Consider the following 23,269-nt stretch of genomic DNA (forward strand, 5'->3'; position numbering starts at 1 on the left):
ACGTTTGCAAACTGTACAAGGATAATGCAGCCGAACAGTGCATTTACATTAGAATGCTGACATACAGAAGTGCTCAACCTCAGAATGTCACTATGCCAATTGAATACAATCCTGCATGATCTATTCAAGCATATGCTTTTTTAAAATGTATTAAGTTTAACATCTTGCATCGTATGGAGAGGTGTTCTTTGCTCAATATATACATTTATATCTTTTATATGGCAACCAATGGCTGTGCCATGGATCAAGGGTTTGGCTAGCATGATGTGATAATGCATTGTATTGGTTTCATGAGAGATTGAGTCTTTAACCAAGTCTGAGCCTCAGTGAGTGTAGACATATCTGTATCTTAGGATATTTTGGGTTAGTGAAAGTTATGTGAACTAAAACAGGAATTTCTGGGACTTAAAAAAATAATTTTACAGGCTTAATATGGTGTAAAATAAAGAAAAAAAAAATTAACCCAGGAGAAGCCAAGGGGGGCAGTCATGTGCCGTTTGGCTGAGAGGTCACTTGCCTAATCACATGCTTTAGCAGTGATTTTTCCATAGCCACTAAAGCCTGTGATTGGCTGAGTGGTCAGATGCACAATGTATAACATGTGACTGCCTGCTGACATCTTCCAGGCTCCCAGTGGCATGCACGGGGGATTCAGAACTGGGTGGTAGTCACTGAAGTAGGCACGTATTCTACACCATTTTAAGCCTGTAAAATTGTTTATTAACCCTTTGCAATCCAATTTTGGATTCAGGGTTTCCTAGGGGGCTCTCTCTTTCTGCCGTTATACAATGGTGCCATCTGCTAGCTAGAGCCAGTACTGTGGTATGGGATATGCTGGAGAGGCCCCCGACAACAGAGCCGCCAGTAATCTACAGTAAGAATATCCCGCCAGACGTCTTCCGACATCGGAGCTGTACAGCCTTCAATCAGAAGGTCGTTAGACGTCAGACAGCGGACTGGAAAGGGTTAAAGAAAACCCCTTTAGGATGTGTTCACACATTGTGAAATGCTGCGGAAAGGTTTACTATTAAATCCTGCCCACATGTCGAGAAAAAAAAAAAAAAAAAAAAGGGCATGAATTTTCAGCTGCATCTGAACTGTAATTCTAACCTGCCGTGTTCTGCTGAGTTTCGGCTGCTGAAATTCTGCAGCTGAACCTCAGATTTTCCATAATGTCTGAATGCACCCTTAAAAGGGGGACTGTTTTTTTTTTTCAGAAACTGCATCACATCTGTCAATGGGCTATGTCTGGTATTGCATCTCATCACCATTAATGAATAAGCTAAAAACTGCAATACAAGACATGGTCCATGGACAAGTGAGGCGCAGTTGCTGCTAACACTAAAAAGAGTCAAACGAGAGAATATATTCATCACTAGCTATATTCCTTCATTCATCTGGGCAGGTGTAGAAGGATTCTTTTCTTTGGAATCTTTAAAAATTGGCACAGTTTAGTTTCACATAAAATGCAAATGTGGCAAAACCTTCTGTACAAAAGCTGCCTTTTACATAAGACTGTAGCATTTATGACCCAAGGGTATTGTACCTATAACAACAAGGTTGAGTAGCTGCTTTCCTCCTTGTCTTTTCTCCAGCTCCTCCTTGACATTTATCTTTTGCTTGGATTTGCCAGAAATCTTCCCTTGGGATGGGGTAGAATTCAGGTCTTCGGAGATCTGAGATGTGGGAGCTAGCACACTGCTATCAGTTTCTTCCATAGTGTCGTCCATAGCCTGGCCTCTCGTACACGCGGTAACACTCTGTCCATTCAGTTCAGATGATGCGCTGTTACCAGTGTAAAGAGAAAACAAAATACAGTTAACACAATTTATACCAATACTACCTGCATGCAAATCTAGATCACCAGTATAAGAAAACCCATCGGAACAATGATCTATCATGGAAGGCAATAAGGTGGTCAATGTCATACATGGAAGAGCATATAACTCCCAGTTATAATGTTCCATATGCCCTAGCACTGGTTCTCCCAAGGCAGTGTTCCCCAACTCCAGTCCTCATGTCCACCAACAGGTCATGTTTTCAGGATTTCCTCAGTGTTGTACAGGTGATGTAATTATTGTCAGTCCTCAGACATTGCCACGGGTGTTCTTACTATAGGATATCCTGAAAACGTGACCTGTTGGTGGTCCCTGAGGACTGGAGTTGGGGACCCCTGTCCTAAGGAGACCATTGTAACTCCATGAGAAGACGCCCATTTTTCATTCTCATCTTCCAAGAGCTATAAATATTTTTCTGCTGATATACAATAACCATATGGAGGATTATTTTCTGAAAGAAGACTTGTCTTTTAATTGGTACCATTTATTGGACAAAATCTACTGAAAAACATAAAAAATTAAATGTGTTATTGGACAAAATCTACTGAAAAACGTAAAAAATTAAATGTGTTGATATAGGAAAAAGAAGCCATTTTTGAGTCCTGATTTTGCATAACTCACTGCATAGTAAAAAGTAGAGGTTAGGGTAGTTTCACATCTGCATTCGAACTTCTGGAAAGGAGATTCAGTGGCAGATCTGGCTGAAAATGCCAGGGAGGAAAAAAACCCAAAAGAGTGTCAACTGGGTGGAAAGTGGACGGACCTCATTATAGCCAATGGTTTCTGTCGGAGGCGCTGTTTGGTTCCATCCACAGACAGAACAGTTTGGCCGTGGGGATTCCCCCCCCCCCCCCTCCCTTCCTTACCCCCTGAAAAAAGGGCATAATTCAGTTTGTAGGGCATTACTTTATCACTTGTTAGTCCTATCTTTGGGATTTAAAGTAAACACGGGTGACCAAAAAAATTGTTTTTCTTTACAGTATGATGAATCTTATATTTTATGATTTTTTTGGAGATCATCTTCAGATATAGCAATATTAATTCTTTATATTTTAGGTAAAAAGCAGGAAAGGATGTGATCTTTATACTTTTTTTTTGGGTGCCTTTAAAGTTATTTAAAACTATTTCCCCCCCACTATTGGGACTTGAACATGCAATCTCTCAATTGCTTACACATTATACTGCAGTGCTTCTGCATTGCATTGTAGTGTTCCTCGAAAGTCCTTCTGTTACACCCTGTATAGAGGTTTCAGAATGCTAGGCCTGCAGGTGTTCACTAGGTTACTGTGACAGCTGTTCAACCTGCAATTGTATCAGAGAGAGGGCTGAATCAGGTGACAGAGGAAGCCCCTTCCACTTAGACGTCGTGGTCAATCTCTATGCATCCAGATGTCAGCATCTGTCGCGAATGAGGGTTCAGCTCCCGAGACAGTTTCTTACAAGCCCTGGCCCCAGGAGTTAACAATAGAGCTTGTTCATCCATGATGCGAACAAACCTTTCCCAATGAAGAGCAAACCCCCATAAATGTCATAGCTAGCCAAGTGTAATAATGGCAAACCCGCCAATCCTAAATCAGGACTAAGTATACTAGTATGAAGAGACCGTGAAAAAGTCAATAGTATACATTGTAGATTAATAAATACACACCGAGATGGTCTAAACCATACCCGAGGCCCTGTGTGTGATGTACACAATGAATACCACATGAGGTTTATCAGGGAAACTTTTTTCTTCTTTTATTTAAATAAGCTGTATTACGGTTTCAGCAAATAAAAGGTTTTCTTTTTATTAAGGGACAGTTATACAACCTTCCAATTCTATATCATTTCTTCATTGTTTTCTAGATCTTGACTTGCAGTTATTCAATAGGAACTCTCACTGTTTACTTCCAGTGCAAACCTGTATTTTTGGGACTAATAAATGCACTTTTAGCAAGAAAAAAAAAAAATCTTACTGAAAGGTTTGTGCATCTTATGGTCCAAAGTCAGGGGGAAGGTGGGTGGTGGCAGTGCCAGAGATCTCTGGCATCGCTCTTCTTGATTAGTAAGAAGGTTGTCAAAGTGCTGACCGGATCACTAAGAGAACTAAGCTGTGTGTATTTAGTCTATATGTGTGTACAGCAGACCCAGGCCTTATGTTTTGTGTGGCCAAGCTATACATGATGCACTAGCATACTGTTTGTGGTCCTAAGAGATATAGATAGCAAGATATGAGGATAGCAGAAATGTAAGTTATGTATGTGTGCCACTGCAATTTGTTTCAGTGGGCAATAGAGGACACAAAAGAATTCTGGGACAGTTTTTACTTTTACTATTGATGACTGACAGGTTATCAATAGATGATCGTCGGAGACCTGACATTAGGATCCCCGATGATTAGCCGAGTCCAGGTGCCGCTGTCGTTATGGTCAATGGGGGGGGAAGCAGAAACCGCTGACCATACTGCAGCATCACAGGTTTGTATTACAGGCATACCTCCCGTTTGATTTAAATGGGAAATCCACAGGGATCCACGCGACGATCTATTGATAACCTGTCAGTCAGGAGCAGACTGCGGAACCCTTAAAATACGCTTGGGTGTTATAAATGTACAAACAGCTGTAAATTACATTTGTTCTGTAACCAGGTTACAGATATTCCATATAAACATGCTTTGGGATTTGTAGTTTAGTATAAACTATTTCCACACATCACAACATAAATGATGTGTTAACTTCACAAGATTTTTTATTTTTTTTTTTACTACATGGATGGAACAAACACCTTGAAGGCAAGAAATTTAAAGATGCCGATCAAAAAAAGTTCTGCAAACTGCTACAAGTGCAACCTAGCTAGGGCTTTAACGGCCATTCATATACAGAAAAATGCAAAACCCCAAATGATTTAAGTAACGGACACCGTTATTAGTCATCTTTGCACTTGTTACCTACAGAATCTTCCTGCTGTCACTAATGTCTTGTTCTCAATTTATTTGCTTGTCTCTCAGGTTTGACTCAATTCACCCCACCTGTCCAGTGAAATACAGAGCTATCCTTCCTCAGCAGTTAGTCTCATATCCTGTTCCAGATGACAAGTCAACTATGCTACTAGCTGAGCAGCCCCGCATGAGAAGACACTGTATATTCTGGCTCTGCTGCTACCATACTCACATTTCTATTACCCATTTAGAGTTTCAGTTTGAGAATACAAGTAAATATACAGCCAAAAATATACTGAGTGCATTTTGTTGGCATGTGCTTCTTCAGTGTCCATCATTTATGGGTTCCCACTCTGAACTTTTCAGAAGTGTACTTAACCAGGACCGCTTGGGTTCAAGTAGCCAGCTCAAGGTCGACTCAGCCTTCCGAGATCGGTAAAATGAGTACCCAGCTTGCTGGGGGGTAAAGTTGACTGGGCAAGGCAATGGCAAACCACCCTGCAAAAACAGTCTGCCAAGAAATGTCACAATGTGACGTCACCCTAAGAATCAGTGATGACTCAGTACTTGCACCCGGGATATTATCTACCTGCAAAATAACCTGAATGGCGGAGTCTGCTTCTAAACAGCGGCACAGACTGGCCACGGCCTGTGCTGCTCATTCACATGCGGCACAGTAGGCTTCCATCTTCAGTAGAAAGTAACTTGACCCTATGAAAGTAGTTACCTTACTGGAAAGGATAGGTCAGGCTGATGACTGCAAACTCAATATTCTTCCTTATTTGTAGATTTAGGTCTCAGTAAACGTTACACACTTTCCATCGATGGACTGAACTCATCCATACACTTAAGGATACACACCTTGGAACAGCAAAGCCCATTGTTTGCTTGCTTCCAGAGACTGTCAACTTGGCAATTTTAGGAACAATTTGTGTATCTGGAGAAGGCAGGTCCCTTGCTTTGCCTATAGCAAAAAGGAAAAGTAATGTTAATTAAGGCAAGTTAATTGTAAATTTATAAAGCATTTTATGCCAGAGTAACAAAAGCAAGGCCTGCGCTACACTTTTACGACTTTTTGACTGTTATGACAGCTCACACTACTTTCCTGAAAAGGAGAATTTGTTTGTGAGGGGTGTGCTCCTATCACACAGTTATAATGGAGACAATGATTGTTCATCCTCTTGACTGCATACTTAGTCTTAAATAGGTTAGGTGAATATAAAAGTTAATGATATCTCTGTCCTCCCAGCAGGCAGGCATGGTACTGGCTCTAGCTGCTCATGTGATGCATCATGGGATTGTAAGCAAAAGATAGAGAAATCTAAACATCAAGATGATGTCTAATAAGTATTAAGACAGGAGGCTGCACTGCATGGACGGGACTACAATATACGAGCACAGGAGACATCCAGAGTATGACAATCACATGAGGGGTGCCAGGATGGAAAAATGTGTTTTCACTGGAGTGACCCTTTAGAGTCGACCTGTAAGCTCTACCAACATGAAATTATGTAGCATCTTTTGCTAGACCTCTGCACTGTGCCATTCTTTGTAGAAACGTATGAAGAGGCTGACAATTGGGCATAGTCACTCCCCTTAGGAACACTACACAATTACTAGAATACCGACAACTATAATGGCAACACCCAGTTTGTCAATTAATTCATACATTTCCAGGAGGAATAGCAGAGGAACAGCACAAATAAAAGTTCTTTAGAAAAGGTTCCCTAGTATAGTTTTTGTTGAGGGGGAGGGAGGGTGGAATAGAGAGCTTACTAACACAGAGCAGATAGGTAATCTCATGGTTCAGTCCTCCTCTGTCTCCTTTGGATGTTAGATAGTGGCAGTCTATCTTGTAACACAACAGTCATAACATTGCCATGGTTCCTGTAGGCTTTTATTTCTAGAGAATGACCAGTACTTGTATGACTATGTACTAGTCACTAAAAAGACTCCAAACATGTAATAAACCTAAGGACCCTGCATCTTCGGATGCATTGATAGGATGCAGTCAAAAATCACACAAAAATAGCACTAGAAATAATGTATACACCATGGTTTTTGATGTGGTTGCGGCCAACACCACATAAAAAATACAAACACGCATAAAGATTTCCCAATGTGGATATTGGTGCAGTTTCGACTGCACAGTCTGAATATACCCTTAGATCTGCAGCTCTATTTTACTCAATACTACTATTCAAATCCATGGAATTTTTTATATTTATTTATTATCAGCATGCTAGGGTTGTCTGAAAATCCTACCAAGGGTCCATTTAAGGGAATCGGTTACCATCATTTTGCTGCATAAGATAGTCACAGGCATGCCGATTACAGCAATGTCTGCTGTATGTATCTGTGCAGTCATCCGGGAGCAGTCTCTCAATTACTATGCATAAGGAGAAAGTGATCACTCATCAGGGTCTAGCCCCCTACGTGTGGCTGCTATTAATGAATGGAAGATTCTCCTCCTCATGTTTACGGGATAATTAATATTTAAAATACGCAGCGTTTTTCCCGCACGCGGATCCGCGCCCCATAGGGATGCATTGGACACCCGCAGGTAGTTAAATACCTGCGGATGCCATTTTTCCCTTCAGGCGCGGATCCGCGTGCAGGAAAAAAAAACGACATGCTCCATTTAGGTGCGGGTCTCCTGCGGGGACGGCTCCTGCACGCTTCTATTGAAGCCTATGGAAGCCGTCCGGATCCGCAGGAGACCCGCGCCTGAATTAAAACTTACCTGTCTGGACGCTGCGGATCTTCCCTCCGTTGCGGCCGGATCCTCTTTCTTCGTCCCGGCGGATGTGCCCGGCTCACGCGCGCGGCACGCTGCCGGCGTGCCGAGCACATCTGCCGGGCCTAAGAAAGAAGATCCGGCCGCAATGGAGCGAAGATCCGCAGCGTCCGGACAGGCGAGTTTAATCTTATTTTCAGCCTCATGTCCGTGGGAAAGGAGGGACCCGCTGCGGGATTCTGCATGGAGAATCCGCGGCAGGCCTGATTTTCCCCGTGGACATGAGACCTATGTCTTATATTTCTCTACACATACCACTAATGTCCCGATTACACGGGATGACAGTGGGGTAAATGACTGCACACGTCACCGCTAAGCTCGCTGGCACTCATGCAGAGAGTTTACACGGATAGACTCCACTGCTTGATCACGGGCTTCTGGCTGAAGACTTCCCCTTCTATGTGACGCACTGAGCGGGAGCGTTTACACGTAATGACAAGCCGGCGATCTAGTGATGGTTTTTTAAACTGACTGGAAGTCAGCAATTAAAACCTGTGAACGAATTTTGAGCCATAATCGTCTCATGTAAATGGCCCATAAAGCTAAAGATCATTCTTCCAACATTTTATACATACCAGAATGTGATTTGTATCCCACATTTATAAAAAAAAAAAAGTGGAGAAAAGTTTAATTACTTAGAAATCCATCAATTTAAAGAAAATTAAACTGAAGGTGAAAAAAAGTACCTCCTAAATGACAAGTAGAAATAAGGACACGCTTGTTCTCTTGAGAACATTTCAGTTGTGTATTGTAGTTCTGATTGTAACCACAATTGGTTTTAAGGTTAGGCAGACTGCCTAGTTAATAACTTTTATCTTCCGAACCACAAACGTCTGGGGCTCGGCTCTTGCCACACAAGCTTCACCTTTTTATAAAGTCTGGCCACAATGACGATGTAGTAGTCGTGTATGAAGTAAAAGTACATCCTTTGCACATGATTTAGATATTACCCTGTTTCCCTGAAAATAAGACCTAGCATGATTTTCCAGAATTTTTGAGGATGCTAAAATGATTTTTCAGGCTTTTTGAGGATGCTTGAAATATAAGCCCTTCTCCAAAATTAAAGGGGTTGTCCCGCGAAAGCAAGTTGGGGTATACACTTCTGTATGGCCATATTAATGCACTTTGTAATGTACATCGTGCATTAAATATGAGCCATACAGAAGTTATTCACTTACCTGCTCCGTTGCTAGCGTCCTCGTCTCCATGGAGCCGTCTAATTTCAGCGTCTAATCTCCCGCTTAGACGCGCTTGCGCAGTCCGGTCTTCTCCCTTCTGAATGGGGCCGCTCGTGCCGGAGAGCTGCTCCTCGTAGCTCCGCCCCGTCACGTGTGCCGATTCCAGCCAATCAGGAGGCTGGAATCGGCAATGGAACGCACAGAGCCCACGGTGCACCATGGGAGAAGACCTGCGGTCCACCGTGGGTGAAGATCCCGGCGGCCATCTTCGCAAGGTAAGTAACAAGTCACCGGAGCGCGGGGATTCGGGTAAGTACTATCCGGTTTGTTTGTTTTTTAAACCCCTGCATCGGGTTTGTCTCGCGCCAAACGGGGGGGCTATTGAAAAAAAAAAAAAAAAAACGTTTCGGCGCAGGACAACCGCTTTAAGCCCTGCTAACAGTTAATTAAAAAAGTCAATTTAAATAGTGTCCAGGCAGCTATACATGTAAAAAAGTTAAATCTTTTTGAACAAAAATTAATATAAGACACTGTCTTATTTTCAGGGAAACACGGTGACCAGGCAGATATTACCTTTACCCTGTAGAACAAAGGTAGTTATATGGTAGCACTATCACTAGATGATATTTTCCATGATTTAGTAATATTATTAGGGAAAAACTTTCATCTTCCTTACCTTCCAGCAGCTGCTGTACCTCCTGACTCATACAGTGCGGGGCACAAAAGATTATCCTCTATATCCGTGGTGATGAACCTATGGCATGCGTAAGCAGCAGCCCCCTGACATGTTGGCACTTTGCGATGAATAAGTGGGTTTTGGGTTGCAGTTTGGGCACTCGGTCTCTAAAAGGCTCGCCATCACTGCTCTATATCGTTTCATCAATGTAGGCAGAAGATCCCCCATTTACTAGGGAAGATATGCTACCGACAACATGGCGTCACATGATGTGCTCACCCTACAATCAAGTGCTTGGTTAGTTGCCACTTGATTGTCATCACCTTCACACGGGCAGGTAATCAGGTGAATGAACGATCAGCTGCCCATGTCAGAGGCCCTTTGTTTATGGCAGCACAGGTTTTGAAAGAAAGCGTCAACGGCTCTCCAATTTATTCCTCTATTTATTTACATTGCAGATTTCAAAATTCTGCACGCTGCTATTGGAATGAAGATTACCAGACAACTAAGAGCTAGGCAACACGCCTGAGCTCCCATAATGCACTTCTCTCTGGTAACAGGAAGCTAGAACAATTCTGAAATGAGCTTAGACTTCAATAGAGAAACCATCATGTGACTCATCACTATCAGATCTGCACAAGACAACCAGCAAGGTTGCAAATTTGCAATTTAGACTTCAATGGACTACTAAAAATCCTTCACAAGCAGATCACACCTTTAGGGTGCGGGCAGTCGAGCGCATAAACGGCGCGTTTTTGCGACCCAACGTATGTACGTGACCATCTGAGGCAATGGTTTCGAATGTATTCGTTCACATGGGCGATTTTACGGCGCGTAAAAACGGCAATTCGAAAAAAAAACGGAACATATGCGACCGAAATATGCACCAACGCATATTCGATCGCCGAAAAGACCGTTTGCAAAGTAGGAACAAACGAAAATACGCTTTCTAGCTCTGGTCGTGATCGGTGAAAAACGATCGCTCGGGCGATTATACGTTGCGCTCGTGCGAACGTAAATACGCCTACGCTCGTCTGCCCGCACCCTTAGGCTTTAGAAAAGAGAAAAAACACCCAGTCAGTAAAAATAGTAAAGGTCCGGTCACACCAAACTATTATAGTTTGAAGGAGCGAATGTCGTCAGAGTTAGTTCAGGCAGGTTGTTTATACAGGCAGATACATCGTTGGCTCGTTCACACGAGAAATCCATCAGTCAGTTCCTGTATAAGTGAGAAGGACTGAACGAGCGCTATTTATACTTAGCGATCAGTTAATGAGCCAACGAGGATTTTTATGCCTGCATGAAGTGAACAATGAAAAAAGTGAATAATTATTGGTCGTTGGCATGTTTAGACTGAACGGTTCACTTTGGCTTGTTTGACTGATAATTGTGCCGTCTGAAAGCGCCTTTATCCACAATCTAGGAATGTGTTCTGGCCACCATCATCTGCTCCCCAACAGTGTGGTCCACTTGGATACATATGATCAGTACTTCAAGCCAATGTGACTGACAGCCACTACACAGCAGTGGAACTGATCAAACATTAATATAGCCTATACTAGAGGAGCGCTTAAAATATAAGAGATGAGTGATTGCAAATATATTGCTTTACTTTGAATTACACTCAGTCAAAAAACAAGGCATCACCCAGGAGCTGTTAGAATCAAATGAAACTTTCTCTGTGTGATTGTAACGTTGTGATAAGTGATTACAGTATCAGAACAAAAAAATTATTTATTGCAGAAAACTGACAACTTAAAGGGAGGCTCTAGTACCCTGTTGTACGGCCTCTAGCTTGGATACAAGATGTGATACGGGCAGGCATGGAGGCTCTAGTACCCTGTTGTACGGCCTCTAGCTTGGATACAAGATGTGATACAGGTGGGCATGGAGGCTCTAGTACCCTGTTGTACCGCCTCTAGCTTGGATACAAGATGTGATATGGGGAGACAGAGGCTCTAGTACCCTGTTGTACCACCTCTAGCTTGGATACAAGATGTGATACAGATGGGCATGGAGGCTCTAGTAGCCTGTTGTACGGCCTCTAGCTTGGATACAAGATGTGATACAGGTGGGCACGGAGGCTCTAGTACCCTGTTGTACCGCCTCTAGCTTGGATACAAGATGTGATATGGGGAGACAGAGGCTCTAGTACCCTGTTGTACGGCCTCTAGCTTGGATACAAGATGTGATACAGGTGGGCATTGGAGGCTCTAGTAGCCTGTTGTACGGCCTCTAGCTTGGATACAAGATATGATACAGGTGGACATGGAGGCTCTTGTACCCTGTTGTCCCGCCTCTAGCTTGGATACAAGATGTGATATGGGGAGACAGAGGCTCTAGTACCCTGTTGTACGGCCTCTAGCTTGGATACAAGATGTGATACAGGTGGGCATTGGAGGCTCTAGTAGCCTGTTGTACGGCCTCTAGCTTGGATACAAGATATGATACAGGTGGACATGGAGGCTCTTGTACCCTGTTGTCCCGCCTCTAGCTTGGATACAAGATGTGATACAGGCAGGCATAGAGGCTTTAGTACCCTGTTGTACTGTCTCTAGCTTGGATACAAGATGTGATATGGGGAGACAGAGGCTCTAGTATCCTGTTGTACTGCTTATAGCTTGGCTACAAGATGTGATGCAGGGAGGTTCTAGTACCCAGTTTGTTGTATCGCCTCTAGCTTGGATACAAGATATGATACAGGGGGAATGGAGGCTCAAGTACCCTGTTATACCGCCTATAGCTTGGAAGATGTGATACAGGTGGCCCTGGAGGCACACAGGTTCTGTATGGTATCCTGCAGTTTATCACATTTGCTGTAACTGAGCTTCTAGATCATGAGAGGAACACATATCACTGAGCTGTCAGTGTCCCTCATACCACAACTAGGGGTGACTAACTGCTATATGCGATGGCCCCCCAGACCATCATACCAGCAGTGGGTGGCAGTATGCCATTCCACAGCAAAGGCAGGATTGAGACACTTTACCCGAGGTCTCCAGACATGAACACGGTCGTCATCAGTGCCCAAACTAAATCTGGATGCATTGCTGAAGAAAACCTGGTTACACTCCGTATCAGCCCAGTTTTATTGTTCCAGACACCCCTGCAAACGGAGGTGATGGTGGGTGTCAATGGTAGTACATGTAATGGGTGCTGTGAGACAAAGTGTCCTTCAGCCAAGCGCCTAGAAACGGTTCCGAAACACACAGGGGCCGGCAACGAAAGTACTGTCTCTAGGTGGCGAACAACTAAACAGTTGGAGTTGCTCGCCCTTGTTAGATAAACAGATGATCCTCTCTGCTGGTTCTGTCAAGGGCTTCCTGAGCCTGGTCGCCTTGTGTGTGCCCTCACGCATCCACTGATCCCTACACCTCCTAACAGTCTGGTCAAAACGGCCCAGGAGCGGGCAATTTGTGGAGAAAACCATCCAGCTTGTCGCGCTCCAATAACGCTTCCCGTCTCTCTAAGTCTTAACTGGGCAAAATCTCTTCCGATTGTGTCGTAGAGACGTCTAGTTGTGAACAAGCTCTACACAAGCGGAAGAGGTCAATACACACAAGTAGTCTGGGAGCCTTGCTTAACCCCTTAGTGACCAGACTTTTTTCAGTTTTTTCATTTTCATTTTTTCCCTCCCCCCCCCCCCCCCCCTTTAAAAAAAATCGTAACACCTTTTTTTATCCATCAATGTAGCTGTATGAGGGCTTGTTTTTTGCAGGATGAGTTGTATTTTTTAAATGGTACTATGTAATTACTGAAAAACGTTAAAAAACTCTAAGTGGAGAGAAATGGTAAAAAAAATTCTGTCATCTTTCGTTGCGTTTTGTTTATACGGCGACAAACTGCAACAAAAATGACATAACTTTATTCTATGGGTCAGTACGATTACTTTGATACCAAACATATATTTTATTTTTTCTTTGCTGTACTATTTTTTTTTTTTAATTTTTTTTTTTTAAATTATTTTCTGCAGCCACCTTCTGCGAGCAATAAATTTTAATTTTCTGTTGACAGTTTTTTGAGGGCTCATTTTATTGCGGGATGTCCTATAGTTTGCGTTGGATCATTTTGGAATGCATACTACTTTTTGATCGCTTTTTTTCTTGGAGAAAGGGTGACCAAGAAAGCGCATTTCTGGCATTTTTTTCTGGTATTCATCATGCAGTGTAAATAATGCGTTAGGCCGCCTGCACACGAGCGGAAATCCTGCCGCAGGATTTCCCGCGGGATTTTCGCCGCTGAAAGTTTGCATAGGAGTGCATTAAAATACGCACTCCTATGCAGACGGCCGCGGTTTGGCCGCGCGAAATCTCGCGCGGCAAACAAACCGCGGCGTGTCCTAATTTTCTGCGGGGCACGCACTCACCCGGCCGCCGGCTCCGGTCTGCGCATGCGCCGGCTGCGCGGCAGCCGGCACATGAAAGAGCCAGGGCCGCCAGGCGCGGGTGAGTACACGCTCGTCCCTGCAGGCGCTCGGGTCGGATCACCCGGCGAGAATTCTTGCTGCCGGATCCGACCCGCTCGTCTGCAGGCGGCCTTACTTTGATAGACCAGACTTTTACAGATGCAGTGATACCAAACTTGTATTTGTTTTATTATTTGGATTCTTTTATATGGCAAAAGCTTTTTTTTCCAAAATTGACAGCTGCATTTAAAAGGTTAACAGTTCCGAGGAGCTGTGCGGCTCCTTGGATCTGTTGCTGACGGGTGTCAGCTGTAAGAAACAGACGGCACCTGAGATGTATGAAGAGATCACCACGTCATCTCTCTTCATACATAGACCACTGATACGGGCCGTCAAGAGGTGTATCGGTGGTCACTAAGGGATTAAAGCCAAAGGTGGAATCACTTTTAGGGTCTCAGGTGACAAGACTGTTCATCTAATCACACCACAACTCTCATCATTTGTAGGTCTACCTGAGATGTAACTGCATGCTGGGTTTTGTAGCAAAAGGACAACTGGTGAGTATATGCCTATTTCGCAAGCCACTGCTCCAGGTCTCCCCTCTGACATAGGTACAGATTGTGTAGCCAATTTATAGGACGTCACAGGCACTGTAGCCAGCAACAGGGTGCAGTTTTAAGCTACTGCTGTCCTATGTTTAAGATAGGTCATCAATAGTAGATCAGCAGGGGGCAGTATCATGGGACCTCCACTGATCAACTGTTCACAGGGCCAGTATGCTCATGCACTGAGTTTATTTCTTCCGGATGCAGACAACTCCATTCTCACTGCAGCGGCCAGGCTTGGCATTACAGGCAAGGTTCTCATGCACTCCAATGAGAACTTGGCCTGCAATACTAAACCTGGCCACTGCAGTGGGAGCAGAGCTGTCTGCTTCTTGCAGCAATCAGCTCAGTGCATCAGCACACTGGCCCTGCAAGCAACAGATTGGTGCGGATTTACATATTCTGTGTATAACCCATCAATAGTTTACAACTGGACAGCCCCTTTAAAATGTCCTTATGTTCACAATTCTACTGAATTGATAGCATGCACATTAGTAAACTCAAAGGCATAACATGAAGCTTATGGGCTGTGATGCAAAACCTATAATGTGCCATTTACAATATAGATTTCTTCACATGCGGACAGGACTCCGACCTCTGCACCCTTTATAACTATACATCTGAATAATCATGGACAATGGATTTACGGTATTTAAAGGGGTTGTCCAGAATTAGAAAAAAGGGTATGCTTTTAGTTCCAGAAACAGCATCCCATCAATTTATGGACTGTGTCTAATACTGCAGCTCAACCTATTAGCTAGTTTTAATTATACACTTTTAGTATACACAATTGCCTGCCTTAGGCCAACGTCACACGGGTGAGTGCGATATCAGGGCGTGATTCAGGGCATGATATAGCACCCACCAACATGCGATTTCCCCAAAGAAGCGAGGTGTTTTTATATCAAAACCGCCTCATCACTTTAGGGAAGTAGGTAGATTGAGCACCGATTTTCAGGGGTGATGGCGAGGGAATGGGGAGCCAGGAAAGTATAAAAAGTACATTCCCAAACTCCACGTTCCATGTCCTATGAGCACTCAAATTTAGTTCATGGTGCTTCCTGGACTTGACTGGTTCTCTTTAAGGCGCCTGTAAAAAGATACCATGTTCAAAGGGGTTACTTAGGTTCTTTCTTGCCATGTAGCAATTTATCGTTCCTGGTACTATGTGATGTCTTGCTGATTAATGAAAAATCTCTCATATCTCTCTCCATCTCACATCTATCTCTCTATCTGGAGGCCTTTTTGACTAGACAAGTATCATTTACATACCACATTATCAATCGCTGCTAAGGTTACATTTTGTGGTTACAGATGTTACACATTTGCTTCAGGTAAGGAAGCAGCAAACCGCAAGTTTACTATCAGTGGACAAAAGCAAAAATAGTTAAAACGACGAGTGCACGACTCATCAAGAAAGCTCTTGAGGCACAGGAGTGAAAAGTGAAGCCCTTAAAAATTCTGGTGCGAATTCCGGAAAGCGTAACATGCGCCTCACCAAGACTCATGGCAGTCCGGGAGGCAAAGATCTGGACAATCATTTGCAGGGTCCCTTTATGTGTACAATGTCAGTCAGTTCCCAGCATGCCTTTCTCACTGTAGCCTGATGGAGTGCACCTTCGGCATGTATGCCGCACTGCTGCATGTGGACGTAAGCATATGCTGGATATAGACAGCTGATGACTTCAGTCTGGTTCCTGGATTGACAAATCACAGGTGTGATACATGGAAAGAGAAATAGTCACAGCTGAGGTGTCAACTTTTGAGGAAAGATTCTACATTGGACAAGGAAAACCTGCAGACAGAGAAAATGTCACAGTAACCTACAGTGAGCGGGGTAAAGATGTGTTTGCACTGCAGTCTGGATGAGGTCAGCTAATGTCCTATACATACGCCGTCTACTTGTGTTATGTTGCATCAAGCCTTTCTTTGGGGTTATTGGCTGCGATTAAAGAAGAATACTAGCTTTGGGATGAGAAACCTGAAAGAAGGCCGAGGGGGGTCATTAAATAGAGCAACCACTAGATCAAAAGATTTAGAATTCCCTTTTTTGTCCCACCGTGGCAGTAAGAGTGGGCTTGGCTCCAGCAGTAGCCCATTTGGGTAGCAGGCAGGTGTCCCCAACTGGCACTGTTCCGTCATTCTTGGCTGTTCTCCCCTGTATTCCCTTGGCTACTAAAACACAAGTCTCTTCTCTCGTGTGCATTACATGTTGTGTGCCCCCAAACTGTAGAGCTCCTCACATTAGTTGTTTGTTAAATCCCCCTGTAAGGCCAGGCTCACACGAGCGTAATTGAATTGTGTATTGCACGCCTATAAAATTTGCGGTTGCTCGCTGCATTTAAATTTCATTAGTTTGCACTGTTACAGTAGCGTTTTTTCATGGCATGTCATATGTTGTATTTTACCCCTATTGTTCTTTCTCTACAAAACACTGTACACATCCGCAATTACGTGCATACATGCAGCATTTATATGCAACATTGCTAAGCGACAAAGTGGCAAATTAAGAAGAAAAAAAAAAACATTAAACCCGTGAACCTGTGCATGGCAGTGCGAGAAACGCTGCCATACATGGCAATCCGCGGGTCCACACCGCGGTAAAACATTTTACCACACGCTCATGTGAGCCTGCGCAAACTACTAGTACTGGGGTCAGAAACGCCATCTTCTAGGAGGACACCTAGATAGTGAGAATATGCAAATAAGGGAGATGGAACAATAACTCCACAGTGCCACCTATTGGGAGGCAGCATTCCTTCAAGCCCAAGTTCCAAGCCAACTCCTAGTACTGGAATGCAGTATGCTCCACCAGCAAGCTGCTCTACAGGCCATAGCCTGTAGATGTGAGCAATTATGTGGGATATGGCTAAAAAAAGTCAAGAGGCTGTCTGTTTCCTCTGTCATTATTTTCATGATATTTGTAGTCTGCAGAACTGCAGTATTTTTGGTTTGGAAACTACAAGTCTCAACAATTTTTGTAGCGCTTCCTCCCCCCCCCCCCCCCCCCCATGCAGTGTAACACGTCCTGCCATATATGTGCAGCACATCATACCCGTACCTCACCCCTTCTAGCAGTCCGCAGCTGGTTACCCCACTGCTCCCCTCCCACCCTCACTGCAGGATTTTGCATCCCATTTATGCATCATAACATTCTCACATCCACCTCCCTCTCTGTAGTACTACCTGAGGGTCCCAGTCCGCCCTCCGTACCTGACTCCAGCAGATCCCAGTTTAAAGGGCTATCCGAGGATATAAATTTCTTATTAGCACCGCAGAGTTGGAACCACCACTTCTGGCTGCGTTCCAACATGGTGTTGCGTGGCATTACAGCCATCCAGTGTCGGTCATGTCATAAGTGAGGGATGGGCTGCCATCTCATTGTAATAATTAAGCAAGCCCCTTTGTATCACCGCTGATGCGCGGTCTATTAGGCAGGCTTGTATGACAGACATGGAGGCCTTCATCATTGTGGGATGCCAATGGGTGACAGAGGGAATTCGCTTCTACAGTCAACTGCTTACATGTCACAATCACTATTATTCACGGCAAGTAAAGGCAGGCTCACACTGGAACAGATGAATCCCCTAATGGGCCAGTAAATTGGCAACATACAGCATCTCAGTCAGCCTATACGGTAGGTCTATAAAAATAAACTAGACAGTTTCTTGCTATCATCTGTGATCGGATACTGCCCGAGCAAGTATTACTAGCACATCTTTGTTCCTATATATATATATATATATATATATATATATATATATATATATATATATATATATATATATATATATATATATATATATATATATATGGTTAAAGGGGCACTAACTTTTCTGCTCATCTACTAGCTTGCATTAGGCCGCCTGCAGACGGCCGGGTCGGATCCTGCTGTGAGAATTCTCGCAGCGGCACCCGACCCGCACCCCTGCAGGGACCAGTGCGGCTCTCCCCTGCTCCCACGGCTTCGGCTCTCTGATGTGCCGGCTGCCGTACAGCCAGTGAATGCACAAAGCGGAGCAGGCAGCCCCGGAGTGACATTTCTGTGCGGGCCTCTGCGAAACCCGCACAGAAATAGAGCATGCCGCGATTTGTTTTCCGCGTGTGATTTCACGCAGACAAATCACGGCCATCTGCCTAGGATTACGTTTTCTAATGAAATCCTATGGCAGCTTCCACAAGCGGAAATTCTGCGGGAAATCCCGTTGCGGAATTTCCGCCCGTGTGCAGGGGGCAGGCCTTAGTCTTGTCATTTCTGTAATATACATGCATTAAAAATGTTGTTGCTTTACCACTGTAAATCACTTTTGAAGTGGTTGCCACTAGGGGTCTCCTTTCCAGCTTCTCTGAAATCCATTCTGTTAGGCCGGCTGCACACGAGCGGGTCGGATTGCGAATGCCCAACCGGCATCTGCGCGTACCTGTCTTTCTGAAATCTTCTCTGTACTGGTGATGGTCTGTGCGGCCAGCGGTCAGACATGCACAGTACAGGTCTCTCTTTTTAAAAAAGCCTCTGCTATTCCCGTGCCATCACTAAGCTTATGATGCGGAATGCATGACCTTTCCACAATGTCATTGTGGAAGGGCTGCGGGTCAGACAGCCTCCATTGACTTCAATGGAAGACATCCGCACAAATAGAGCAGGATGCTATTTTTACTCTGCACATGAAAAATCACAATTGATTTCTGCTTGTGCAGAGGAAAAAGCATTTTTTAATCGCATGCTATGGCAGTATTTGTTGCGGAATCCGGAGGCAACCTAAGGTATAGAGCTTCCTTAGTAACAAGGACACAGGGACAGTATTAGTGTATCTTGATGCCACCAGGAAGTCCTGGTGGAGTCAAGATTGACAGGAGGGGTGACGCCCCCTGTACCTGATTGGCTGCACAGCAGCCTGGGCTGCAGGTCCTGGCAGCCCACTAAGCAAAAGGTCCTTAATGTCATAAGCTGACATCGGCCTGGGGCTGCAGCCAGGCAGCTCCAGGTGCAAGGCTCTTCCCCATCGGCAACATACAAGGCGACCCCCTCCCCTTGCCAGCACTGAGGCCACAGCGCCAGGGGCAAAAGACAGTAGGACAGCCAGGCAGTGGCGCTGCGTGAAGCATCAGCAGACCAGGAAGTGGACAGAGCCGCGGGGCACTCCGGTGTATCTAGCGGCGGCGTGCAGTAAGCAGGCTAGCGGGGATGCAAGTGACAGGCTGTGGATGGGACAGAGGGCTCATCTGGCGGTTCGCAGTGGCGCTTCTGGTCTTAGGGTCGGCCGGCACGCAAGACAGAGGCTCTGGATGGGATGGACAGCTCATCCGGCAGTCGGGAGGGACGCATGGGTGAGAAGCGCTGCGGGGACCCAGCAGTGAGAGCCCATGCTGCAGAGTCAGCTTTGCTTGTTGCCGGCCGTGCTACCTTACCATCAGGCTTACTTTTCTTCTTAGCCGCACTTTCTTCAGTACAGAAATTGTAAGGCTAAGTGGATAATCCTCACCCTAAGCCAGCACGGCCGACAAACTATGCACACGCTGCTGTACCTTGAAGTCTTGACCCAATTGGGAGCTAGAGGTGTGAGAGGGGTGTTCCCTTTTGTCAAACCCCCTAGCTTCCGGCGGCGTCAAGATACACTAATACCAACAGGGACATTGGCTGTCTTCTCAGGCTGACAGATCTGCAGATACTGTGATAACTATCTCCATGGTCTCTGCCTCTGCTGGGGTTATAGCACGTTTGGCCAGAATGTATCTAGATCTCTGATCGTCCTGTGAAAGCAGAGCGATAGACATTCAGTCTCCATGCTGATTGGACCAGAGACTGTGCAATGCAGCATGGGAAGGAAGAGAGTCAGGACATGAACTACTGGCAGAATGCTAGGCTTACTAGAATGCAATACAAACAGGACAAAATGAGGAAGACCACCTGAAAAGTAAAACTTACACACATGAAACAGGGTGTAAACAAGTGTTTTAACATAGTGCATAGTAAAAGGTTATTTTTAATGGTGGTAGTTCTGTAAGGCTGCCTGTCCATCACGCTCTGTAAAGCTTTCCATAGCGTTGCTATGGAAAGCGCAGCACCAGCGTCCACGAACAGAGAATCATAGTGATTCTCCACTCACGGGATTTAAAGCGAGTCGAGCCCTGTCAGCGCTCCCCCCTCTTCCACCGCAGCAAATATAAACCTCATTCTTTTAATAGGGTCATACACAAGCGATTTTTTTCCTGCATAGTACCATGATGTGATGCTATGTAAAAAACAAATCGCGGCATGTTCTGCCGCGATTGATCTTGCATTGTAGCCCCATTGTATTCAGTGAGGCCAACAGCAGCAACGCTGGCCCCACTGACAGCAATTGGAGAATTCTGTGATCCTCTGCTGCGGCTGTCACAGCATCCCTTCATCCCCTAAGTGATGCGCAGCAGTTTTCATCTGCAAAACACCTCGCACCCCTATGGTTTCACATGGATGGCATGCACGATATGGGGGCGGATCGCCTATGAGAGGATAGCCTTATAGAAACCGCATAGTCCAGCGGGGTTCAGCTTTTTTCTTCCTCCCAGCCATCTAAGAGTGCAGCATTCCCATCGTAGCTATATTTGGCCGAGATAGAAACACACTTAATATGTAGGAAAATAAGGAAGCCAGGTCAGGGGTATATCATCAGACTAGGAATTATTAGGAAATTATAGTAACAGTGTTTCTGGTGAAACAATGCACCACACAGCTGTGCTACATGCACGTCACACACACACAGCTGTACTACATGCATGTCACCCATACAGCACGGCTATATACATTGTTCATCCCATACAAAAGGGATCAGAAGCAACATAGCACTGGAGATGAAGGATCTGTGATGACGTCACCGTCATGCCCTGCCCCTGATCACACGATTGTGATATCATCACAGCTCCTGCATCCTTGTGCAGATTACAGACAAACTACAAACTCCCTGCAGCCTCAGTTGCTATGGAACACTAACAAATACCTGGCCGAACAGCAGCTGTGTGCGTACAGGACCTGTGATGTCACAGTCATGTGATCAGGGGAGGAGCATGTAACTCCCTCACTGGGGATAAAGGACCTTTAATGACGTCACTGTCATGTGATCAGGGGCGGAACATGCAAGTCACTCACAAACCCACTCACTCACGGACAGGTCGTTAGTAGTTTGATGAAGTTCTGTGGTAGTGGTATACAGGGTAAATTATAGACCTCAATCTTCAAAACTGAGGATTTTTTACTTTGCACCTCATACCTTTAAAAGCAACCCTCCGGACCTCAAGAAATAAAGATGCCCGCACCAGCTTCTCTGACTTCCTGCTGTACACTGTGCACTAGTATACATCATTACTCTAAAGACCCATTTCTATGCAACGATTATCGCTCAAAATTCGCTCAAACGATGGCTTCTGAGTGATAATCATTGTGTGTAAAGGCTTCTATCTTTCACTCTTCGGCTGAGCTAGAGAAAGATAGCATGGGCCACACACTGTTATGCACGATGCAGCTGATTACATTGTATTCAGCTGACAGTCCCGTGCAAGAACAAAGGAGCTGTGTGCAGAGGGAAAAAAACAAAACACCAGCTGGTCTCTGCAAGCAGCTCCTAGAGGCTCATTTACATGCGAATGAAGCTGATCAAGGGCTAGTGGCTATTAGTACTTTATGCAAAATGATTGCTGAAACTGTCAATCTTTCAATTGTTTGAAAAATTGCCTTTGCGTGTAAATGGACCTTAAAACACTGCATCTGCTTTGTTTAACAATAGTGTTGTCCACATGAGCACCGCTCGCTAGTCAGAGCAGAATGTAGTGTCTTAGGGCTCCATCACACTGGTGAAACCAATGGATGCAAGGAATTTTCATGTGGAAACAGCCTCGCATTACTGCGGGGATGAAGGAATTGCCCGGCGCGACCGTCACAGCTGCGGCAGAGGATCGTGGAGTTCTCCCATTGTTTTCAATGGAGGCAACGATGCTGCAGGTAAACATCGCAAATGTGAATGAACCCATTCCAGAGAATGGGGCACATGTCTGTGCATCTCGCAACGCACAAATCTTGCACGATTTTCACACCAGTATGAAGGCCCTCAAACTATCAATGCATACTACCCTGTTTCCCTGAAAATAAGACATATCATGATTTTCCAGAATTTTTGAGGATGCAAAATCATTTTTCAGGCTTTTTGAGGATGCTTGAAATATAAGCCCTACTCCAAAATTAAGCCCTGCCAACAGTTAATTAAAAAAGTCAATTTAAAAATTGTGTCCAGGCAGCTATACATGTAAAAAAGTTAAACCTTATTGAACAAAAATTAATATAAAATACACTGTCTTATTTTCGGGGAAACACAGTATGCACAGTGTGCAACAGGTTGTCAGAGAAGCATCTGTTTCTCCAAGCCCGCTTTAATAGGTGTCCACTATACATTTCAGTTTTCACCCCCCAAAAAAATCTGATGTTTGTTCTTGTGTGCGTTTTAGACACTTTATATGCAGTTATTTAAAGGGTCCAGAAGGGGGGGGGGCATGATGTAGAGTAGTCTTAAAAAGGTGTTTTGCCCTGTAACGAAGCGGATTTTGGGTAAGGATCTCATTACACGGCCTAAAAGATGAACCCACTATGAAATCATCTTCTGACGTGAAGATTGCAACGTGCTAGTGGTTGCAGCCCATTAGCTTTGACATGTGGCACTACATTATGCACACAGCTTTGCGAGCTCGTATATAGCAGACATTACCAATGCAATCTCCAAATAAAGGGGGTTTGGACTTTCAGCAAAACACTGCGGCCCCTTTAATTAGGGAAAATGCAGGAGTGCACATACAAATCCTTTCATGGAACTTTCCCATGGGTGGAAT

At 44.6% G+C, this 23,269-nt stretch overlaps 1 protein-coding gene across 1 annotated transcript in view; it reads right to left on the reverse strand.

Annotated features, from left to right (window-relative positions):
• HBS1L (HBS1 like translational GTPase) overlaps positions 1 to 23,269 on the reverse strand; it is a 76,944-nt gene that overhangs the window by 21,194 nt on the left and 32,481 nt on the right. Inside the window, exons 5-6 of the mRNA XM_066605792.1 lie at positions 5,617 to 5,719; positions 1,547 to 1,785 (exon numbers count right to left, since the gene is read on the reverse strand). Of these exons, the coding sequence (XP_066461889.1) occupies positions 1,547 to 1,785; positions 5,617 to 5,719 (342 nt within the window). The remainder of the gene's footprint in view (positions 1 to 1,546; positions 1,786 to 5,616; positions 5,720 to 23,269) is intronic.

Source organism: Eleutherodactylus coqui, chromosome 1 (assembly GCF_035609145.1).
Source record: "Eleutherodactylus coqui strain aEleCoq1 chromosome 1, aEleCoq1.hap1, whole genome shotgun sequence".
Taxonomy (NCBI): Eukaryota; Metazoa; Chordata; class Amphibia; order Anura; family Eleutherodactylidae; genus Eleutherodactylus; species Eleutherodactylus coqui.